The sequence below is a fragment of the Salmo salar genome, chromosome 02 (assembly GCF_965601325.2).
Source record: "Salmo salar chromosome 02, fSalSal1, whole genome shotgun sequence".
Classification (NCBI taxonomy): Eukaryota; Metazoa; Chordata; class Actinopteri; order Salmoniformes; family Salmonidae; genus Salmo; species Salmo salar.
The window spans coordinates 73,554,793-73,573,767 of NC_138292.1; the positions used below are offsets into that span (position 1 = coordinate 73,554,793).

Genomic DNA, 18,975 nt, shown 5'->3' on the forward strand with positions numbered 1-18,975 from the left:
AGTCAGGGCGGAGAGAGAGAGAGAGAAGCAGGACAAAGAGTTTAAAAATGATTTATTAAACCACCAATAAGAGAAAAACAGTGACAAACCCTGTTCACTGAACAATACAATAGGAAAAGAAAATACATTGTTTTTACAAAAACATTTTTACAAACATTAGGGTGCAATGGAAACAGAAACATCATCATAATGTTATTTGGTGTATCGGTCCCCTCTCATCATTATTAAGCCGTTAAGATAGCTGTCTCATTCGTCTCAGGGTAGAAGTGTTGATCTAGGATCAGTTTTGCCTTTTAGAACACAACTAATAAGATTATATGGACAGGTTGGGTCCTGGTCCTAGATCAGCTCTCATACTCAGACGCTTGACACACTGCCCCTAACCTAACAGTGTGCTTTAACACGAGCAGAAACTGGGGGAGGATGATTCAAGATACACTTCCTGACTGATTATTTTTTATAAGATTAATACATGTAACATAAATTAGGTCATAATTAGCTCCTCCCCATCAGCTGGTAATAAAACGATATAAAAAGTAAATAAAAACAGAATAGGAGGGTATCAGGGTTGGGGTCAGTTTCATTTGAATTCCAGTCAATTCAGAAGTAGACCGAAATTCCAATTCTCCTCAATGCTTTTCAATAAGGATAATGTGGAATTGGAATGTGATTTAGTTGCTGAACTGACTGGAATCTAAATGGAACTGACCCCAACCCTGGAGGGTACACCACCTTACCGTTTAACTGTCACACTGTCCTGTCTAGTATCCCGCTGGTGGTTGTTGACCACATCACGTCTTACACAGGGCCAACAGTGTGCTGTATGTGTGCAGGGTTTTGTTCCAGCCCACCACTAAAAAAACTAATGAAACTATTCTTCATGAATTAGTTGAATCAGCACAGCAGGTGTTTTCGTGCTGGGCGGGTGGAATACCCCGCAGCGCATCCCTGAACTATTCGCTCATCCATAATAACCCTGGTTACCCTGCATGGGAGCCTCTCTGAACACATCCATAATAACCCTGGTTACCCTGCATGGGAGCCTCTCTGAACACATCCATAATAACCCTGGTTACCCTGCATGGGAGCCTCTCTGAACACATCCATAATAACCCTGGTTACCCTGCATGGGAGCCTCTCTGAACACATCCATAATAACCCTGGTTACCCTGCATGGGAGCCTCTCTGAACACATCCATAATAACCCTGGTTACCCTGCATGGGAGCCTCTCTGAACACATCCATAATAACCCTGGTTACCCTGCATGGGAGCCTCTCTGAACACATACTATATTCTCCCCCCTTTACGTTGTATGGACCAGGGTTGTATTCATTAGTGGACACCGTAGCAAACCGTTTTGAACAAGCGTTCAGGTATGACCCCTAACCGCCATATGACCCCTAACCGCCATATGACCCTGTTATCAATGTTAGTAGTGATGATTCATCTAAAGCTGATCAGGTTCCAAGAGAAAATCTTCTGCTAACAAACTCTGAGCTTTGGCTGAGTTCAGTTCAGTCCAGTGTGGCTTCAGTACAGCTGCCCTGTGTAGGGGGGAGGGAGGGAACAGAGGTGTGTCTAGTCCCTACGGTGAAGGGAGGATGGGATGGAGGGCAGAGGGTCTAGTCCCTACGGTGAAGGGAGGATGGGATGGAGGGCAGAGGGTCTAGTCCCTACGGTGAAGGGAGGATGGGATGGAGGGCAGAGGGTCTAGTCCCTACGGTGAAGGGAGGATGGGATGGAGGGCAGAGGGTCTAGTCCCTACGGTGAAGGGAGGATGGGATGGAGGGCAGAGGGTCTAGTCCCTACGGTGAAGGGAGGATGGGATGGAGGGCAGAGGGTCTAGTCCCTACGGTGAAGGGAGGATGGGATGGAGGGCAGAGGGTCTAGTCCCTACGGTGAAGGGAGGATGGGATGGAGGGCAGAGGGTCTAGTCCCTACGGTGAAGGGAGGATGGGATGGAGGTCAGAGGGTCTAGTCCCTACGGTGAAGGGAGGATGGGATGGAGGGCAGAGGGTCTAGTCCCTACGGTGAAGGGAGGATGGGATGGAGGGCAGAGGGTCTAGTCCCTACGGTGAAGGGAGGATGGGATGGAGGGCAGAGGGTCTAGTCCCTACGGTGAAGGGAGGATGGGATGGAGGGCAGAGGGTCTAGTCCCTACGGTGAAGGGAGGATGGGATGGAGGGCAGAGGGTCTAGTCCCTACGGTGAAGGGAGGATGGGATGGAGGGCAGAGGGTCTAGTCCCTACGGTGAAGGGAGGATGGGATGGAGGGCAGAGGGTCTAGTCCCTACGGTGAAGGGAGGATGGGATGGAGGGCAGAAGCCAGGAAGTGGTTCCTCTCCGTCAGGCTTTCCCTTCCCAGGCGTCGTCTCTCTGTTTAGCTGCCAGACGCTTCTGCTCTGAAAGACAGGACAGACAGACAGACAGGTTGATAGGAGAGTAAATCAACACTACTAGTAGTAGCCAATACCATCAACAAGACAAAGACTAGTTCCACTTTACAGGAGCAAGATGTAATATATTAGCCATCATTTCTTCACGGTTTTGTGAAAGACACTTAGAGAAGTGCCAAAAGGCTCAGTACTGTTTCTTACCATATCATTATCCAGAACACACCTGTTGCAAGGATGTGAAGAAACGTATTGCTAATGTTTCTGTCAACCTCTTGAACAAGAACTAATCTTAACACAGGAAGTTGTACAAAACAGCCAGACTGGCTAGTCACGGTAAAAAAGAAAATCTACATTCGCAAGCGTTGGAAAAGGTATGTTTCTCTCTCGTGGAGTTGTATTCCTTTACTAGTACTGGTATTTCATGTACATTTGGCGCTAGTTACAGGATGAAATGTTCCACGTAGAACCTTTAAGTCAGCAGAGAGAACAGCTCCACAACACTCATGTTAACACAGGTGTGTAAGTACTGATGTGTCTGTGTAACTGATAGAGACACACACACACACACACCACACACACACCACACATGTTCATGTCTTTAAATGTCAACTGTGAAGTCGTTTTTTGTCTGTAATGTATTTTTCGTATTGTGTCAGACCCCAGTAAGATCAGCTGTCTCCATTGGTGTCGGCTAACGGGGATCCTAATGAATCTAATAACCACACTGACGTCTACTGTATGAATCATAGACGACTGTATGTGATTACAGGATGTTACTGTATAAAAAGCACATCCCACCTTATAATAATATATTTTTGGGGGTTGAAAATACGTATTTTCTGGAAGAAAATACACATTTTTGGGGTTGAAAAGACATCTTTTCAAAGTCTTGTGCTCACTGGGCACCAGGGGGAGGGAACACTCAGAGCTTCACACTGAGACACAATGTCTACGATCACATAACATCCTGTAAGTTCACCTGAGAACAGTAGAGCACAACAGTTATCCATGCCAGAAAACAAAGTCAGCTCCTTGAGCAGCCATCCGTCCGGCTCCCTCCTGACCAGGTGAATGTATAGTATACTCCCTTATTGATGTCACCTGTTAAATCCACTTCAATCAGTGTAGATGAAGGGGAGGAGACAGGTTAAAGAAGGAGTTTTAAGCCTTGACACATGGATTGTGTATGTGTGTCATTCAGAGGGTGAATGGCAACACATACACAAAATATTTAAGTGCCTTTGGTAGTAGGTGTCAGCTGCTCCAGAGTGGACTGGTCCTTCTGGCTGTATGTATCCACTTATAAATCCTCTGGGAGTGGAAATATCACCAGAGTGGACTGGTCCTTCTGGCTGTATGTATCCACTTATAAATCCTCTGGGAGTGGAAATATCACCAGAGTGGACTGGTCCTTCTGGCTGTATGTATCCACTTATAAATCCTCTGGGAGTGGAAATATCACCAGAGTGGACTGGTCCTTCTGGCTGAATGTATCCACTTATAAATCCTCTGGGAGTGGAAATAACACCAGAGTGGACTGGTCCTTCTGGCTGTATGTATCCACTTATAAATCCTCTGGGAGTGGAAATATCACCAGAGTGGACTGGTCCTTCTGGCTGTATGTATCCACTTATAAATCCTCTGGGAGTGGAAATATCACCAGAGTGGACTGGTCCTTCTGGCTGTATGTATCCACTTATAAATCCTCTGGGAGTGGAAATATCACCAGAGTGGACTGGTCCTTCTGGCTGTATGTATCCACTTATAAATCCTCTGGGAGTGGAAATAACACCAGAGTGGACTGGTCCTTCTGGCTGTATGTATCCACTTATAAATCCTCTGGGAGTGGAAATAACACCAGAGTGGACTGGTCCTTCTGGCTGAATGTATCCACTTATAAATCCTCTGGGAGTGGAAATATCACCAGAGTGGACTGGTCCTTCTGGCTGAATGTATCCACTTATAAATCCTCTGGGAGTGGAAATATCACCAGAGTGGACTGGTCCTTCTGGCTGAATGTATCCACTTATAAATCCTCTGGGAGTGGAAATAAACAACAGGGAAATGATAGAGTAGAAGTTCTGCCCGGCAACACAGGGCGTGAGGAGAACAACTGAAGGAAACTTTTAGCCAGAGGGACGGGAGAGTGTGTGTGTCAGCTGTCTGACCAGAAACCAAACCAACCCTCTCAGGTTTCACACACACACACACACACACACACGTCTCCTCTCTCTCTCTCAGTGAAAGAAGTCACCACCAGCAAACATCTAGTTGTCAGTTCTTCCTGACAATCTGTTCTATATTTGTATCTCGTCAGGACACTACTTTCCCCCCAATAGCTGGTCTTTGGAAGAAAGGCTACACTTAAAACAACATGACTGGAAGCTATTTCCAGGATGTGCAGTGTGTGTGCGTTTATGGAACACTAGATGAGAGCATTATCCTCAGACTCTCTGAGGCTGAGACTCTTCTTCGGGTTCATGGTCCTGAAAAGACATCACTGACAGAACACCACCCCCTAGTGGTAGCAACACTCTACGACAGCTTACTTTGACTGTCATACTAGTGATGTATATTAACCCTGGATTGCTACCTCTACGTATTGGCTAATTACTTGCTTTGAAGCCACCGGTCAGCCATGTTGGCACTCCCCAGAGGGATCAGTCCTCCATAGGAATGAATGGAATTCTACAATATTTTAATTAAAATGTTTCAAGGACAAAATTACATGTATTTAAATATTTTGTTGCTGTATTAGGGACAGAAAGATTAGTACACCATTTTTTTTATTTTTTATTCTATTCTTTTTATGTTCCTGTTCGAAGAATCTAATTTAAAAGTATGCATTAAGGTGTCTGTAATAGAATCTGCTTGTCAAAAAGTAATGTAGACATTAATAAATGCATTTCCATAGCGTCCATAGCTTCCAATATATATATATTTTACAATGCAGGAGTACCAAGACGGCTTTGCGGTGGCTTCAAAATAGCACCCCGTCAGTCATCCAGGGTTATCCCCATCATTGGTCGTACCCCATCAAAACCCCTTATTCTAAAAGAGTTTAAATAAATAGATCTAAAAACAACACCCCATAATGACAATGCAAAAACAATACAAAAATAAAAGGTTTTTAGACATTTTTGCAAATTGAAGAAATTGATGATTTTTTGTTTTTATATATACACATTTTAGAATAAGGCTGTAACGTAACAAAATGTTGAAAAAGCCAAGGGATCTGAATACTTTCTGAATGCACTGGATAGCTTCAAAATATGGTTAAAGTGATCAGTCTGATGTCATGGATGGTCAGTCCTTGCATACATAGCTGTCTCCAGCCCCAACCCTCAGCCGTTTACCAAAACAAGTGGCGGGGTCACCTCTGTTGTTATTATTACTTGAATTCCAGATTGCCCCTTTAATCACGTACCTCTGGCATCTTGCAGTTTTTTTCTCTCTGCTTCCCGGTGCTCTTTGCTCTGGGGACTCTTGACGCCCAGCGCCCCCATCACCAGCCTGCGGGCCAACACTGCACTGGTCTGGGGGCGCTCCTTAGTAGGGAGCAGGTAGTCTGGAGGACGAGAGGAGGGACAGTGTTGAGGGAATGAAAGTCAAAGAGAATACACAATAGGTGACAAGAAAAGGAGAAGCAGGGTAGAATAAAGGAAGAGAATGAAATGAGGTGAAGGAGAGAGAATACAGGAGATATGAGAGAGAGAGAGAGAGAATACAGGAGATATGAGAGAGAATGCAGGAGATACACTGAGGGAAAAAAATATTTGATCCCCTGCTGATTTTGTACGTTTGCCCACTTACAAAGAAATGATCAGTCTATAATTTTAATGGTAGGTTTATTTGAACAGTGAGAGACAGAATAACAGCAAAAAAATCCAGAAAAACACATGTCAAAAATGTTATAAATTGATTTGCATTTTAATGAGGGAAATAAGCATTTGACCCCTCTGCAAAACATGACTTAGTACTTGGTGGCAAAACCCTTGTTGGCAATCACAGAGGTCAGACGTTTCTTGTAGTTGGCCACCAGGTTTGCACACATCTCAGGAGGGATTTTGTCCCACTCCTCTTTGCAGATCTTGTCCCAAGTCATTAAGGTTTCGAGGCTGACGTTTGGCAACTCAAACCTTCAGCTCCCTCCACAGATTTTCTATGGGATTAAGGTCTGGAGACTGGCTAGGCCACTCCAGGACCTTAATGTGCTTCTTCTTGAGCCACTCCTTTGTTGCCTTGGCCGTGTGTTTTGGGTCATTGTCATGCTGGAATACCCATCACCGACCCATTTTCAATGCCCTGGCTGAGGGAAGGAGGTTCTCACCCAAGATTTGACGGTACACGGCTCCGTCCATTGCCCCTTTGATGCGGTGAAGTTGTCCTGTCCCCTTAGCAGAAAAACACCCCCAAAGCATAATGTTTCCACCTGCATGTTTGACGGTGGGGATGGTGTTCTTGGGGTCATAGGCAGGATTCCTCCTCCTCCAAACACGGCGAGTTGAGTTGATGCCAAAGAGCTCCATTTTGGTCTCATCTGACCACAACACTTTCACCCAGTTGTCCTCTGAATCATTCAGATGTTCATTGGCAAACTTCAGACGGTCATGTATATGTGCTTTCTTGAGCAGGGGGACCTTGCGGGCGCTGCAGGATTTCAGTCCTTCACGGCGTAGTGTGTTACCAATTGTTTTCTTGGTGACTATGGTCCCAGCTGCCTTGAGATCATTGACAAGATCCTCCCGTGTAGTTCTGGGCTGATTCCTCACCGTTCTCATGATCATTGCAACTCCACGAGGTGAGATCTTGCATGAAGCCCCTAGGCCGAGGGAGATTGACAGTTCTTTTGTGTTTCTTCCATTTGCGAATAATCGCCCCAACTGTTGTCACCTTCTCCCCAAGCGCTTGGCGATGGTCTTGTAGCCCATTCCAGCCTTGTGTAGGTCTACAATCTTGTCCCTGACATCCTTGGAGAGCTCTTTAGTCTTGGCCATGGTGGAGAGTTTGGAATCTGATTGATTGATTGCTTCTGTGGACAGGTGTATTTTATACAGGTAACAAACTGAGATTAGGAGCACTACCTTTAAGGGTGTGCTCCTAATCTCAGCTCGTTACCTGTATAAAAAAGACACCTGGGAGCCAGAAATCTTTCTGATTGAGAGGGGGTCAAATACTTATTTCCCTCATTAAAACGCAAATCAATTTATAACATTTTTGACATGGGTTTTTCTGGATTTTTTTGTTGTTATTCTGTCTCTCACTGTTCAAATAAACCTACCATTAAAATTATAGATTGATCATTTCTTTGTCAGTGGGCAAACGTACAAAATCAGCAGGGGATCAAATACTTTTTTCCCTCACTCTATGAGCGAGAATATATAGGAGATATGAGAGAGAGAACACAGGAGATATGAGACAGAGAACACAGGAGATACGAGACAGAGAGAACACAGGAGATACGAGACAGAGAGAACACAGGAGATACGAGACAGAGAGAACACAGGAGATATGACACAGAGAGACAGACAGACAGAGGAAGAGAAAACGGGTCAAAGATGAAGGAGTTCCAGAAATACTCAGAGTCAGATAATGGAGGATACAGGAAAGGATGGACAGATGAATGAAAGAGAGGATAGTCAGTACCTGAGCAGCTGCGAGCCTTGGCCCTGGTGGTGACGGAGGCTTTAGCCAGAGACCTGACCTTCAACAGCGGGTGTTTGGTCCTCAGAGCCTCTCGAGCTGACACACACACACACACATACACACGCGCACGCACGCAGACACACGTGAGCAATGACCCACGTGCACAGACAGAAAGAGAGAGAGAGTTCAGTTGCTAAATGTTTACCTCAGATGTTGACTGAGAAGTCAGCTCTACTATTAAAACACGTTGACCACTGCTTCATTTGACCATCCAAACATCTTCAGTAGAGTTTGACAGAAGAGAGACACGCAGTGCTTTAGATAAGGTATGAAACATGTTCAGCTGTATCCCTCACCTGTGATGAGGTGTGTGAATAAATGATTGTGTCGGACAGAGCTACCAGAGTCTATGGCTTTTCCTTTCCTTTATAAAAGCTGTGTGACTCACCTGCTATGGGGCTGTTGAAGAGAGCCAGGGCGTGAGTATCGTCCACAAACTGGATGTCAAAGCCTCTCTGCCTACACACACACACACAAAAACACCTTCAGCATCTCATCACTAGCACACACTGTAGACGGAGCTTCGGCTGCCCCTTCGACGAGACGGAGCTTCGGCTGCCCCTTCGACGAGACGGAGCTTCGGCTGCCCATTCGACGAGACGGAGCTTCGGCTGCCCATTCGACGAGACGGAGCTTCGGCTGCCCCTTCGACGAGACGGAGCTTCGGCTGCCCCTTCGACGAGACGGAGCTTCGGCTGCCCCTTCGACGAGACGGAGCTTCGGCTGCCCCTTCGACGAGACGGAGCTTCGGCTGCCCCTTCGACGAGACGGAGCTTCGGCTGCCCCTTCGACGAGACGGAGCTTCGGCTGCCACTTCGACGAGACGGAGCTTCGGCTGCCCCTTCGACGAGACGGAGCACCGGGGGTAGCCGAGATGGAGCATCGGCTGCCCCTCGACGAGACGGAGCTTCGGCTGCCCCTCGACGAGACGGAGCACCGGGGGTAGCCGAGACGGAGCACCAGCTTCACTGTGTATTGATAGGGACTAGGGTGGAATGAGATTTGACGGAACCTCAGGACTCCTAAAAAGACAGTAAAGGCTGCTACGTACTGGTAGGCCTGGAAGGATTTGACCAGGTCTTCAGTCTTAAACTCTGTGGGGAAGTCGTAGATTTCTATGATGTTAGACAGCTCATCCTCCCTGAGCTCAGCGTCACCGTCCCCCTCTCTGTCCTGATCCAAGCTGTAGTAGTCAAACCTGGCCTCCTGCACCGGCCGCTTCTTCCTGCCCTGCTTTATGGCCAGCTGAGAGGAGGGGGGGCAGAGAGAGAGAGAGGCAGAGACAGAGAGAGAGGCAGAGAGAGAGAGGCAGAGAGAGAGAGGCAGAGAGGGTGAGCGAGAGAGAGAGAGAGAGAGGGTGAGCGAGAGAGAGAGAGAGAGAGGGTGAGCGAGAGAGAGAGAGAGAGAGGGTGAGCGAGAGAGAGAGAGAGAGAGGGTGAGCGAGAGAGAGAGAGAGAGGGAGGGTGAGCGAGAGAGAGAGAGAGAGAGAGGGTGAGCGAGAGAGAGAGAGAGGGTGAGCGAGAGAGAGGGTGAGCGAGAGAGGGTGAGCGAGAGAGGGAGAGAGAGGGTGAGCGAGAGAGAGAGAGAGAGGGTGAGCGAGAGAGGGTGAGCGAGAGAGAGAGAGAGAGGGTGAGCGAGAGAGAGAGAGAGAGGGTGAGCGAGAGAGAGAGAGAGAGAGAGGGTGAGCGAGAGAGAGAGAGAGGGTGAGCGAGAGAGAGAGAGAGAGGGTGAGCGAGAGAGAGAGAGAGAGGGTGAGCGAGGAGAGAGAGAGAGAGGGTGAGCGAGAGAGAGAGAGAGAGGGTGAGCGAGAGAGAGAGAGAGAGGGGTGAGCGAGAGAGAGAGAGAGAGGGTGAGCGAGAGAGAGAGAGAGAGGGTGAGCGAGAGAGAGAGAGCGAGAGAGAGAGAGAGGGTGAGCGAGAGAGAGAGAGAGAGGGTGAGCGAGAGAGAGAGAGAGAGGGTGAGCGAGAGAGAGAGAGAGAGGGTGAGCGAGAGAGAGAGAGAGGGTGAGCGAGAGAGAGAGAGAGGGTGAGCGAGAGAGAGAGAGGGTGAGCGAGAGAGAGAGAGGGTGAGCGAGAGCGAGAGAGGGTGAGCGAGAGAGAGAGAGGGTGAGCGAGAGAGAGAGAGGGTGAGCGAGAGAGAGATGGTAAGAGTGTGAAAGTGTGAGAGAGAGAGGGTGAGAGAGAGGGTAAGAGTGTGAAAGTGTGAGAGAGAGAGAGAGGGTGAGAGAGATAATAATTTTGTTTACTAGTCTCCTAACGATTTCCAACTATAGACAGAACAGTAGATGTGTAAATAACAGCATTGCAGCAATAGTACCACTAATAAGTAGCAAACGTGTAGCAGACATACACTGAGTGTTATAGCAGTATTCTGGGGATGCAGACAGAGAGACAGACTCACCTCCTGACAGACAGGGACAGACACAGGTAGACAGACTCACCTCCCCAAATAGACATACAGACAGACAGACAGGCAGACTGACAGACTCCACTCTATTCAAACCGACTGGCAGACTCACCTCCTCAAACAGACATACAGACAGGCAGCCTCACCTCCTCTAGCACATGGGGGTCCAAACACTCTCCTTCGTCATCAAAGAGAGCATCCCAGCTCTCCTCCTCTTCCTGAGACCCTGCCTCCAGCCCCTCCCGGGATCCCCCTTCTCTCTCAGAGGGAGAACTCTTGCTCCCCGTCTCCAGTCGCGAACCCACATCTCCATCTCCTCCCTGGTTGGCTGTAGCAGCCTGTCGGTCATTCTGTGTCCCCGCGTCGCCTCCTCCTCCTTCTACCGTCTCCTCCAGTTTGGCCTCACCGTTTAGGACTCCATTCCCCTCTCCTCCCGTCTTCCCTCCTTTGTCCTTCTTGTTCTTGGCATTCTTTCGGGCTTTGTCCGTGTAGCGAGGCCTGCGCTTTGGTTTGCCGTCTCCCTGGGTTTGGGCCTTATCTTTGGGGCCGTCCTGCTTCTTCTTGGGTTGGTAGAGGGGCTTGTCTGGCATCTTGGAGCAGGACGCGGAGGGCTGGGGTTGGGCGCAGTCCTCATGAGGTTGTTCCCCCTCCATCACCATACAACTGTCCTACATGGAAGAGAAAGGAAGAGGAACAAATCATTAAGGATGAATCCCAAATGGCAGCCGTTATACCTATGATAGGTTAATTGAGTAGCTAGGCCCCTCTCTCCAATTCTCTTTAGTTAATTCGCATAAGCCCCCTCAGTCATTTAATAGCTATCACGCATGCGCCATGGTACTTGGAACCATTCAAACTGCATGTACAAATCTTACAACTATACTGTACTAAATTAAAAACAAGTCCAAACTGGTTAACTACATTCTCTGCTAATTCGTTGTCATTAACGGGGTGTTTGAGTGATAAATTAGACTTGGCTGCGTTATGCAGCAGTATGCATCCAGTTTAACTAGCAATAACCCGATATACACCTAACACATAATGCACTGTAGAGCAAGACATTCTATACAATTATTTCCTTAAAATCATAAACATATAAGCATTAGCAAAATACCTTAATCTGTAGCTTCTCACTTGGCTAGATATCAACCGAACAACAAACCGCCGGATGTTTAGAATTAGAAGGGGGAAAACTGTCGCATGTATATGACGTAATACTAAAATCGCTGCTGGTAGTTGTAGTTCTATTGAAAAAAGACAAGTCATTGGTCGAACCGACGAATATTAAAAGTATTCGTTTCACCCTGATTGGATAACTACTTACACAAGGGCTTGCATAAAGCAACAACATTGAAATTGTATAAGGCAATTTACACAACGCATTAGAATACAGTAACCTTTTCACTGGAGTCCTGCTGAAAACTGATATAAGGTAAGATTTATGTGCAGAGTTTGAATGTAATTATCTCTTCTTCTCCCAAACGAATAAACAGCAGCACACCCTCACACAGTAGGTCCATGTTCTGAAATAAGTGTTCATCTCAATATTACAGTTGTGATTACAGTATGCATAACTAACGACATAATAATAGTATAGAATAAAAAATGTTGCAGGTGCATGCAAAACTCATGACGTAATCTTATGCAAGAGATATTCACTGCACGTATGGTTTTTCTCTATGATTGTTCATTGCATATTTATGGTAAGTCTTCACTTTTGTACACTGGTACGCACAATTTTCTAGAGTTAATTGTCATATTAGGCTCTTTTGGAATTTAGCAGTTTGAGGCTATTGCTGTTGAGTCTATGATGTAATGATATAAATTATGCACTGTAGACTCGTTTTCTTTATTGTTCAGTGTGCTGCCTGCTATACCTGCTCTCACCAACCGATATTCTGCAGTAGCCTATACTATGCTATGCATGCCCTATGATTCTAATGTTGATATCAAAATATAGTGTTTAAAACCATGTATTAACATGTAACTTTTTGAATATTTAACTAAAAGCCCGTTTGGTGTCTGTTGCAGAGTTGGGGAATTTGGATCAATTCCATTTCTATTCAGATTGTTGTGATGATGCTGCGTTGGTGGGCAGGTCTTCCCCTGCTCCTCCCTCTCCTGGTGCTGTGTGGGCGTGGTTTGGCCCAGAGTTCCGAGCCCATGTTTCGGTCGGTGACTGAGACCGTCCTACCGCCTGACAACCAGCACAACCCCACCCAGCTGAACTATGGGATGGCTGTTACTGATGTGGACGGAGACGGAGACCTGGAGGTGGTGGTGGCGGGGTGAGAGGGGAGGGGGGGTTTAGATAAAGAAAGAGAGAGCCAGAGAGTTGGAAGAGGGCATTCAAATGCCATCATTGAGTACAGTTTACTGGACCATAGGACTTTACAGGCTATGCATAAATTACCCAATATTCTCAACCTACACCCATTCTTGGGTACAACAGCCCTAACCTGGTCCTGAAGTTGGGGCTCTGGTCAAAGTGGTGCACTATCCAGGGAATAGGGCTCTGGTCAAAGTAGTGCACTATCCAGGGATAGGGTGCCATTTAGGACTACACCTACTAATGTTCTCCACTACACCTACTAATGTTCTCCACTACACCTACTAATGTTCTCCACTTCCATTCTCAGGTACAACGGTCCTAACCTGGTCCTGAAGTATGACCGTGGTCAGCAGAGGCTGGTGAACATAGCGGTGGATGACCGCAGCTCTCCATTCTACGCCCTGAGAGACCCCCTGGGGAACGCCATCGGGGTGACTGCCTGCGACGTAGACGGGGACGGGCGGGAGGAGATCTACTTCCTCAATACAAACAACGCTTACTCTGGTAAATAACAATAATAACAGCACGTAAACACAAACACCATCAACACTAACAACAACAACAGTTACTCTGGTAGTCAGTAGTAATCTTCTTTTTGAAGGTCGGGCCACATACTCTGACAAGCTCTTTAAGTTCCGTAACGGACACTTCGAGGACCTGCTGGGTGATGACATCAACGTGCGCCGAGGAGTAGCCAATCGGATGGCAGGACGCTCCGTGGCGTGTGTGGACAGAAAAGTATGTAAACAGTCTATCCATCAATCCATCCTCTCACTATTTTCTCTGTCCGTCTGTGTGTCTGTCTGTCGTCTATATGTCTACGCCCCCACCCCCCTCTCTCTCTAACCCTCCTCTTTCTCTCTCCTGTAGGGTACAGGGCATTATGCTGTGTATGTAGCTAACTATGCCAGTGGAAATGTTGGTCCCCATGCCCTGATAGAGATGGACGAGGCAGCCAGTGACCTGGCCAAGGGCATCATCGCCCTGTCTGACGTAGCAGCACAGGCCGGGGTCAACAAGTACACAGGTACTGGACAAGAGTGAATGGAAGAAATGTGTGCGTGCGCTTACCCATCTCAAACTAATAGCTTCTATATTATGTATCTGTTTGTCTCCTCCCACCAGGTGGGCGTGGTGTAGTGGTTGGACCAATCCTGAGCCAGAGCAGCTCTGACGTGTTCTGTGACAACGAGAACGGACCTAACTTCCTGTTCCGGAACAATGGAGACGGAACCTTCACTGACATGGCTCAACAGGCAGGTGTGTCTAGGGTGGGTGTGTCTAGGGTGGGTGTGTCTAGGGTGGGTGTGTCTAGGGTGGGTGTGTCTAGGGTGGGTGTGTCTAGGGTGGGTGTGTCTAGGGTGGGTGTGTCTAGGGTGGGTGTGTCTAGGGCGGGTGTGTCTAGGGCGGGTGTGTCTAGGGTGGGTGTGTGGGAGGAAGGAGAGATAATTGGACCATAGCCATGATCTCTGCATAGTAGTTGTTATAACAGTGATTTGGCTCCCCCTGTAGGTGTGGAGGACCGCTACCAGCACGGCCGAGGTGTGGCGCTGGCAGACTTTAATGCTGACGGGAAGACTGACATTGTCTACGGAAACTGGAATGGCCAGCACAGACTGTACCTACAGGACAACAACCAGAGATTCAGGGTGAGAGAGGGGATGGAGGGAGAGAGAGAGGGAGGTTGGAGAGGAGTGGGGGTTGAAGCAGGATGGGAGAGGGAGGTTAGTGTAACAGATCAAAGGGAAGTGAATGGAATGGGAGGGCGACTGGGGAGGGATGGAAACAAAGACATTAAACCTCTCTGTTCGCTCCCTCCTCAGGACATAGCCAGTGGGTCGTTCTCCTCTCCCTCTCCCGTGCGGACGGTCATTGCTGCTGACTTTGACAATGACCAGGAGCTGGACATCTTCTTCAACAACATCGCCTACAGAGGACACGCCCCCAACAGGCTCTTTAGGTACCTCTGACACCAACTTTGACTTGAACTGTGTGTGTGAGAGAGATAGAAAGAGTTTCTGATGTGTGTTGTCTGCCTACTCCTCCAGGGTGGCCAGGAGGGCTGGTGCTGACCCCCAGATAGAGGAGCTAAACGTGGGGGAGGCAGCAGAGCCACAGGGCCGGGGTACAGGTAACCACACCATGCAGACTCATTCTTTTGGTCCCTATACAACAGGGGAGTCAAACTCAATTCCCGGAGGACCGTGTATCAGCTGGTTTTGTTTCCGTGTCTAATTAAGACCTTGACAACCAGGTCAGAGGAGATCCTAACTCGTCAATGACCTTCCTTTATCAAGAAAACTAGGAGCGAAAGTCTGCAGACACTCGGCACTCAAGAAATGGAGTTTGACTCCCCTTTTATACAAGATTAATAAAGTCTTAATAAACTAATGTATTCTGTTTTTGCTAAGTATTAGTTAACATAAATTACAACATACTTGGTTCAGGTGGTTCACCTGGTTTACTAGGGCTAAAGAGGCCCTGTTTTTGATTGGCCGTTTGATGTGTTCACTCTGATTGACAGGTGCCACGGTAACAGACTTTGACGGGGACGGTCAGTTGGACCTGCTGGTGGCTCATGGGGAGAGTGCCTCTCAGCCCATCTCTGTTTTCAAGGTCACTCAGGTCAGTCACTACCATAGAGGTAGATAGAGGGCATATCTTTGTATCTTTGCCATGTTTTTTTATTTAATCTTTATTTAACTAGGACAAGTCAGTTAAGAACAAATTCTTATTTACAATGACGGCCTACCAAAAGGCAGAAGACCTCCTGCGGGGACAGGGGGAAAATAATATATAAATATAGGACAAAACACACATCACGGCAAGAGAGACAACACTACATAAAGAGAGACCTAAGACAACAACATAGCAAGGCAGCAACCCATGACAACACAGCATGGCAGCAACTCAACATGACAACAACATGGTAGCAGCACAAAACATGGTACCAACATTATTGGACACAGGCAAGAAGGTAGAGACAGCAATACATCACGCAAAGGAGCAACAACTGTCAGTAAGAGTGTCCATGATTGAGTCTTTGAAGTAAGAGATTGAGATAAAACTGTCCAGTTTGAGAGAGAGTTGCAGCTCATTCCAGTTGCTAGCTGCAGCGAACTGAAAAGACGAGCGACCCAGGGATGTGTGTGCTTTGGGGACCTTTAACAGAATGCGACTGACAGAACGGATGTTGTATGGGGAGGATGAGGGCTGCAGTAGATATCTCAGGGGGGTGGGGGGGGGCCTAAGAGGGTTTTATAAATAATCATCAACCAGTGGATCTTGCGACGGGTATACAGAGATGACGAGTATAGAGTGTAGTGATGTGTCCTATAAGGAGCGTTGGAGGCAAATCTGATGGCCGAATGGTAAAGAACATCTAGCCGCTCGAGAGCGGCATGGGTAGGATGGTCATCTGAATCAGGGTTAGTTTGGCAGCTGGGGTGAAAGAGGAGCGCCTACGATAGAGGAAACCAAGTCTAGATTTAACTTTAGCCTGTAGCTTTGATATGAGCTTTGATATGTGCTGAAAGAAGGACAGTGTACTGTCTAGCCACACTGTATAGCCATAATGGCTCCTGTGACAGCAGTGATGGCTTTCTCCATTTTAAAGTAGTCCATTTTCTTATTTTGGGTTAAAAAAAAAACAACAACGTCTAAGCTAATATTGGTGATTGAACAGCAGTGCTGGAGTACTGATCCTGCTACAACGGGTTCTATCCATCCAGACCCCTTTTTCTCTCTATGGTCACGACCTCATTACTGTCCCCTGGTGGAGAGTTACTGTAAGCGCATGAGATTTCATTTAGATATTTTGATGCAAGACGATGATTACAAATCAATGTGTTATCCCCTTGTTTATTATCATATGTATATGTAAGTAAGGAAGGAGGAGAGGATGAACTCAAGTGTTTGAACAGGGCCCATGATATCACCCGACATATTCCTGACCCATCAGCTTTACCCTCTGACCTTTGACCCTGACAGGGCTCGTCCAATCACTGGCTGCGTGTAATCCCTCGCACGCGGTTCGGCTCCTTCGCCCGCGGGGCCCGGGTCACGGCCTACACCAATCAGAGCGGGGCTCTCATGCGCATTATCGACGGCGGCTCGGGGTACCTCTGTGAGATGGAGCCTGTCGCCCATTTTGGACTGGGTAACTTCCTGTTTACTTCCCATTTACGGCCTAATCCCAAATGGACCCTATGCACTTGTAGAGATCTGAGAGGATTTAATAGGTGCAGTCAATATGATAATTGCTCCAATTTCCTCTCTGGCTTGGAGGTGAAAATTTTGCCATACTGCTTCTACCAATCAGATCTCCACAAGTGCATAGGGCACAGTGGAGGCTGCTGAGGGGAGGATGGCTCATAATAATGTCTGGATCGGAGCAAATGGAATGGCATCAAACACCTTGAAATAATTTGTTTGATGTATTTGATACCATTCCGCTCCAGTCATTACCACACGCCCATTCTCCCCAATTTAAGGTGCCACCAACCTCCTGTGCAGCAGACATCTTGTAGACATATTAGCTAGTAGTTCTAGATAGCTTGTGTATTTATCTTCCTTTCTTCACATTGGCTCACAGGCAAGGACGAGGTCACCGTGGTGGAGGTCTATTGGCCGGATGGCCGTTCCGTGGCCCGCCCACTGCAGCCTGGTGACATGAACTCTGTGATGGAGATTGGCTACCCTAAAGAGGGGGAGGAGTCCGTGCTGACCCCTGATACCCAGGTACGCACCGCGGACTTACACCATGACATATGAACTATGACCCTGGGTAAAAGTTTCAGCCAATCCATCACCAGCTACTACATTCTTACCCTATGACAACAGTAGTTTTTCTGTTTAATTACATTGTGTGGCGATTTCTAACCGTTACATGATGACCTCACCGCTCGCGTTACGTGCGCTCACATTCCAAAATAAATGGACACGTACATGTTATTCAATCATTGCATCCACAGTGCTCGCGCGCTTCAATGAGTGTCTGCGTAAAAAGGCGCTAAAATAGAACTTGATTCTATTTGCTGCAAGTCCCGCCTCTCCCATCTCCCCTCATTGGTTTTTAGTAGCATATACCCACGTGGGTGATTGAAAGATGAACTGAGTTCCACACTCCAGTCCAGTTGATGGTGGTAATGCATCTTAAAGTTGGTTGCAAACCGCCATATAAAGTCCAAAGAAGAAGAAGCCTGAAGGAGGAGAGAGTTTCTAGTAATAACTCGGTTTAGCCTTTTATCTGTGGATTCATTGTCAGAGTAGAGGACCTTGTGTATTTCAGGTAAAATAACAACCCAATGTTTATATCCCAGGACAAATTAGCTAGCAACAGCAAGCTAGCTAAATTACCATAAATGTTTAATGCTTTTCAACCGGTCTCCAAATTAATATAGTTGGTTCAGAGTTCGTTTTGATATTTCAACTTGCGTGTTCTGATCGCGTGTGGGTGGACAAAATCAACATGCGGACGCCCGGTGTAGTCAGCATGTTGGACTTTCTTCCAAGAGCATCAGATGAAATACAAGTGTAGTTGATGATTCAGTCATTCTGTTAGCATTCAAAATGGTGGAGCTGGAAATGTCTTTGAACTGACGTTCTGGTCTTTTTCAGTGTGGGGAAGGATTCTTTGTCAAGAATGGCCGCTGTGCAGGTATGTAGATCTGTCTTGTCTGGCAGAGAATAGATGGAATATATCAACATTTACAATATAGTAAAACATACAGATTAATTAAGTTCTGCTCATTCTCTCTCCTCTCTGGCCCTCTCTTTTTCCCTCCTCTCTCTCTCTGCAGGTATATGAGGGCAGTGAATGAGATACCGTGAAGCAACATAAATATGCCTTGTCATCAAGATGATGTATACTGTCGAAGACCAATGAAACTCCATATTGTTTTAGTCATTTGAACCAGTAGATTATCTCTGTTTTGCTTTGATCTTTCATAAGTGTCATCTTCTCTGTGAGTGTTACCTTTTTATTGTTCTACTTTTCTTTGTTTTTCTTGACAAGTCAAACTGTTCCCCTTTGCTATTTTATTTGTTTTAGAATAATTAACCATTCCTAATAAATCAATAAAACAACATTGATGGAATCCAACAATCTTTTCAAAGCACAAGATCTTATCCGTA

General features: G+C 46.9%; 2 protein-coding genes across 4 annotated transcripts; one reads left to right on the forward strand and one right to left on the reverse strand.

The window, feature by feature from the left end:
- Positions 1–35: 35 nt before the first annotated feature.
- LOC106592042 (coiled-coil domain-containing protein R3HCC1L) lies at positions 36–11,711 on the reverse strand. 3 transcript variants are annotated; one of them, XM_045709276.2, is made up of 7 exons: positions 11,623–11,711; positions 10,655–11,176; positions 9,154–9,347; positions 8,491–8,561; positions 8,043–8,138; positions 5,824–5,964; positions 36–2,397 (listed from the first exon to the last, which is right to left on the reverse strand). In XM_045709276.2, exons 2-7 carry the CDS (start codon positions 11,165–11,167, stop codon positions 2,381–2,383), a joined length of 1,032 nt encoding a protein of 343 aa, XP_045565232.1. In that variant the 5' UTR covers positions 11,168–11,176; positions 11,623–11,711; the 3' UTR covers positions 36–2,380. The 3 variants fall into 3 exon arrangements, with proteins under 3 accessions (XP_045565232.1, XP_045565230.1, XP_045565231.1); XM_045709274.2 differs by having other exon boundaries at positions 36–2,402; XM_045709275.2 differs by having other exon boundaries at positions 36–2,402; positions 10,655–11,171; positions 11,623–11,696.
- Positions 11,712–11,766: 55 nt separating this feature from the next.
- Positions 11,767–18,929, forward strand: LOC106592054 (cartilage acidic protein 1). Its single transcript, XM_082966849.1, has 14 exons — positions 11,767–11,940; positions 12,540–12,796; positions 13,148–13,344; positions 13,442–13,578; positions 13,711–13,867; positions 13,966–14,100; positions 14,353–14,489; positions 14,664–14,800; positions 14,889–14,971; positions 15,365–15,465; positions 16,831–16,999; positions 17,435–17,580; positions 18,460–18,499; positions 18,642–18,929. The coding sequence occupies exons 2-14, from the start codon at positions 12,585–12,587 to the stop codon at positions 18,647–18,649; spliced, it is 1,659 nt and encodes a 552-aa protein (XP_082822975.1). The 5' UTR covers positions 11,767–11,940; positions 12,540–12,584; the 3' UTR covers positions 18,650–18,929.
- The last annotated feature ends 46 nt before the right edge of the window (positions 18,930–18,975 follow it).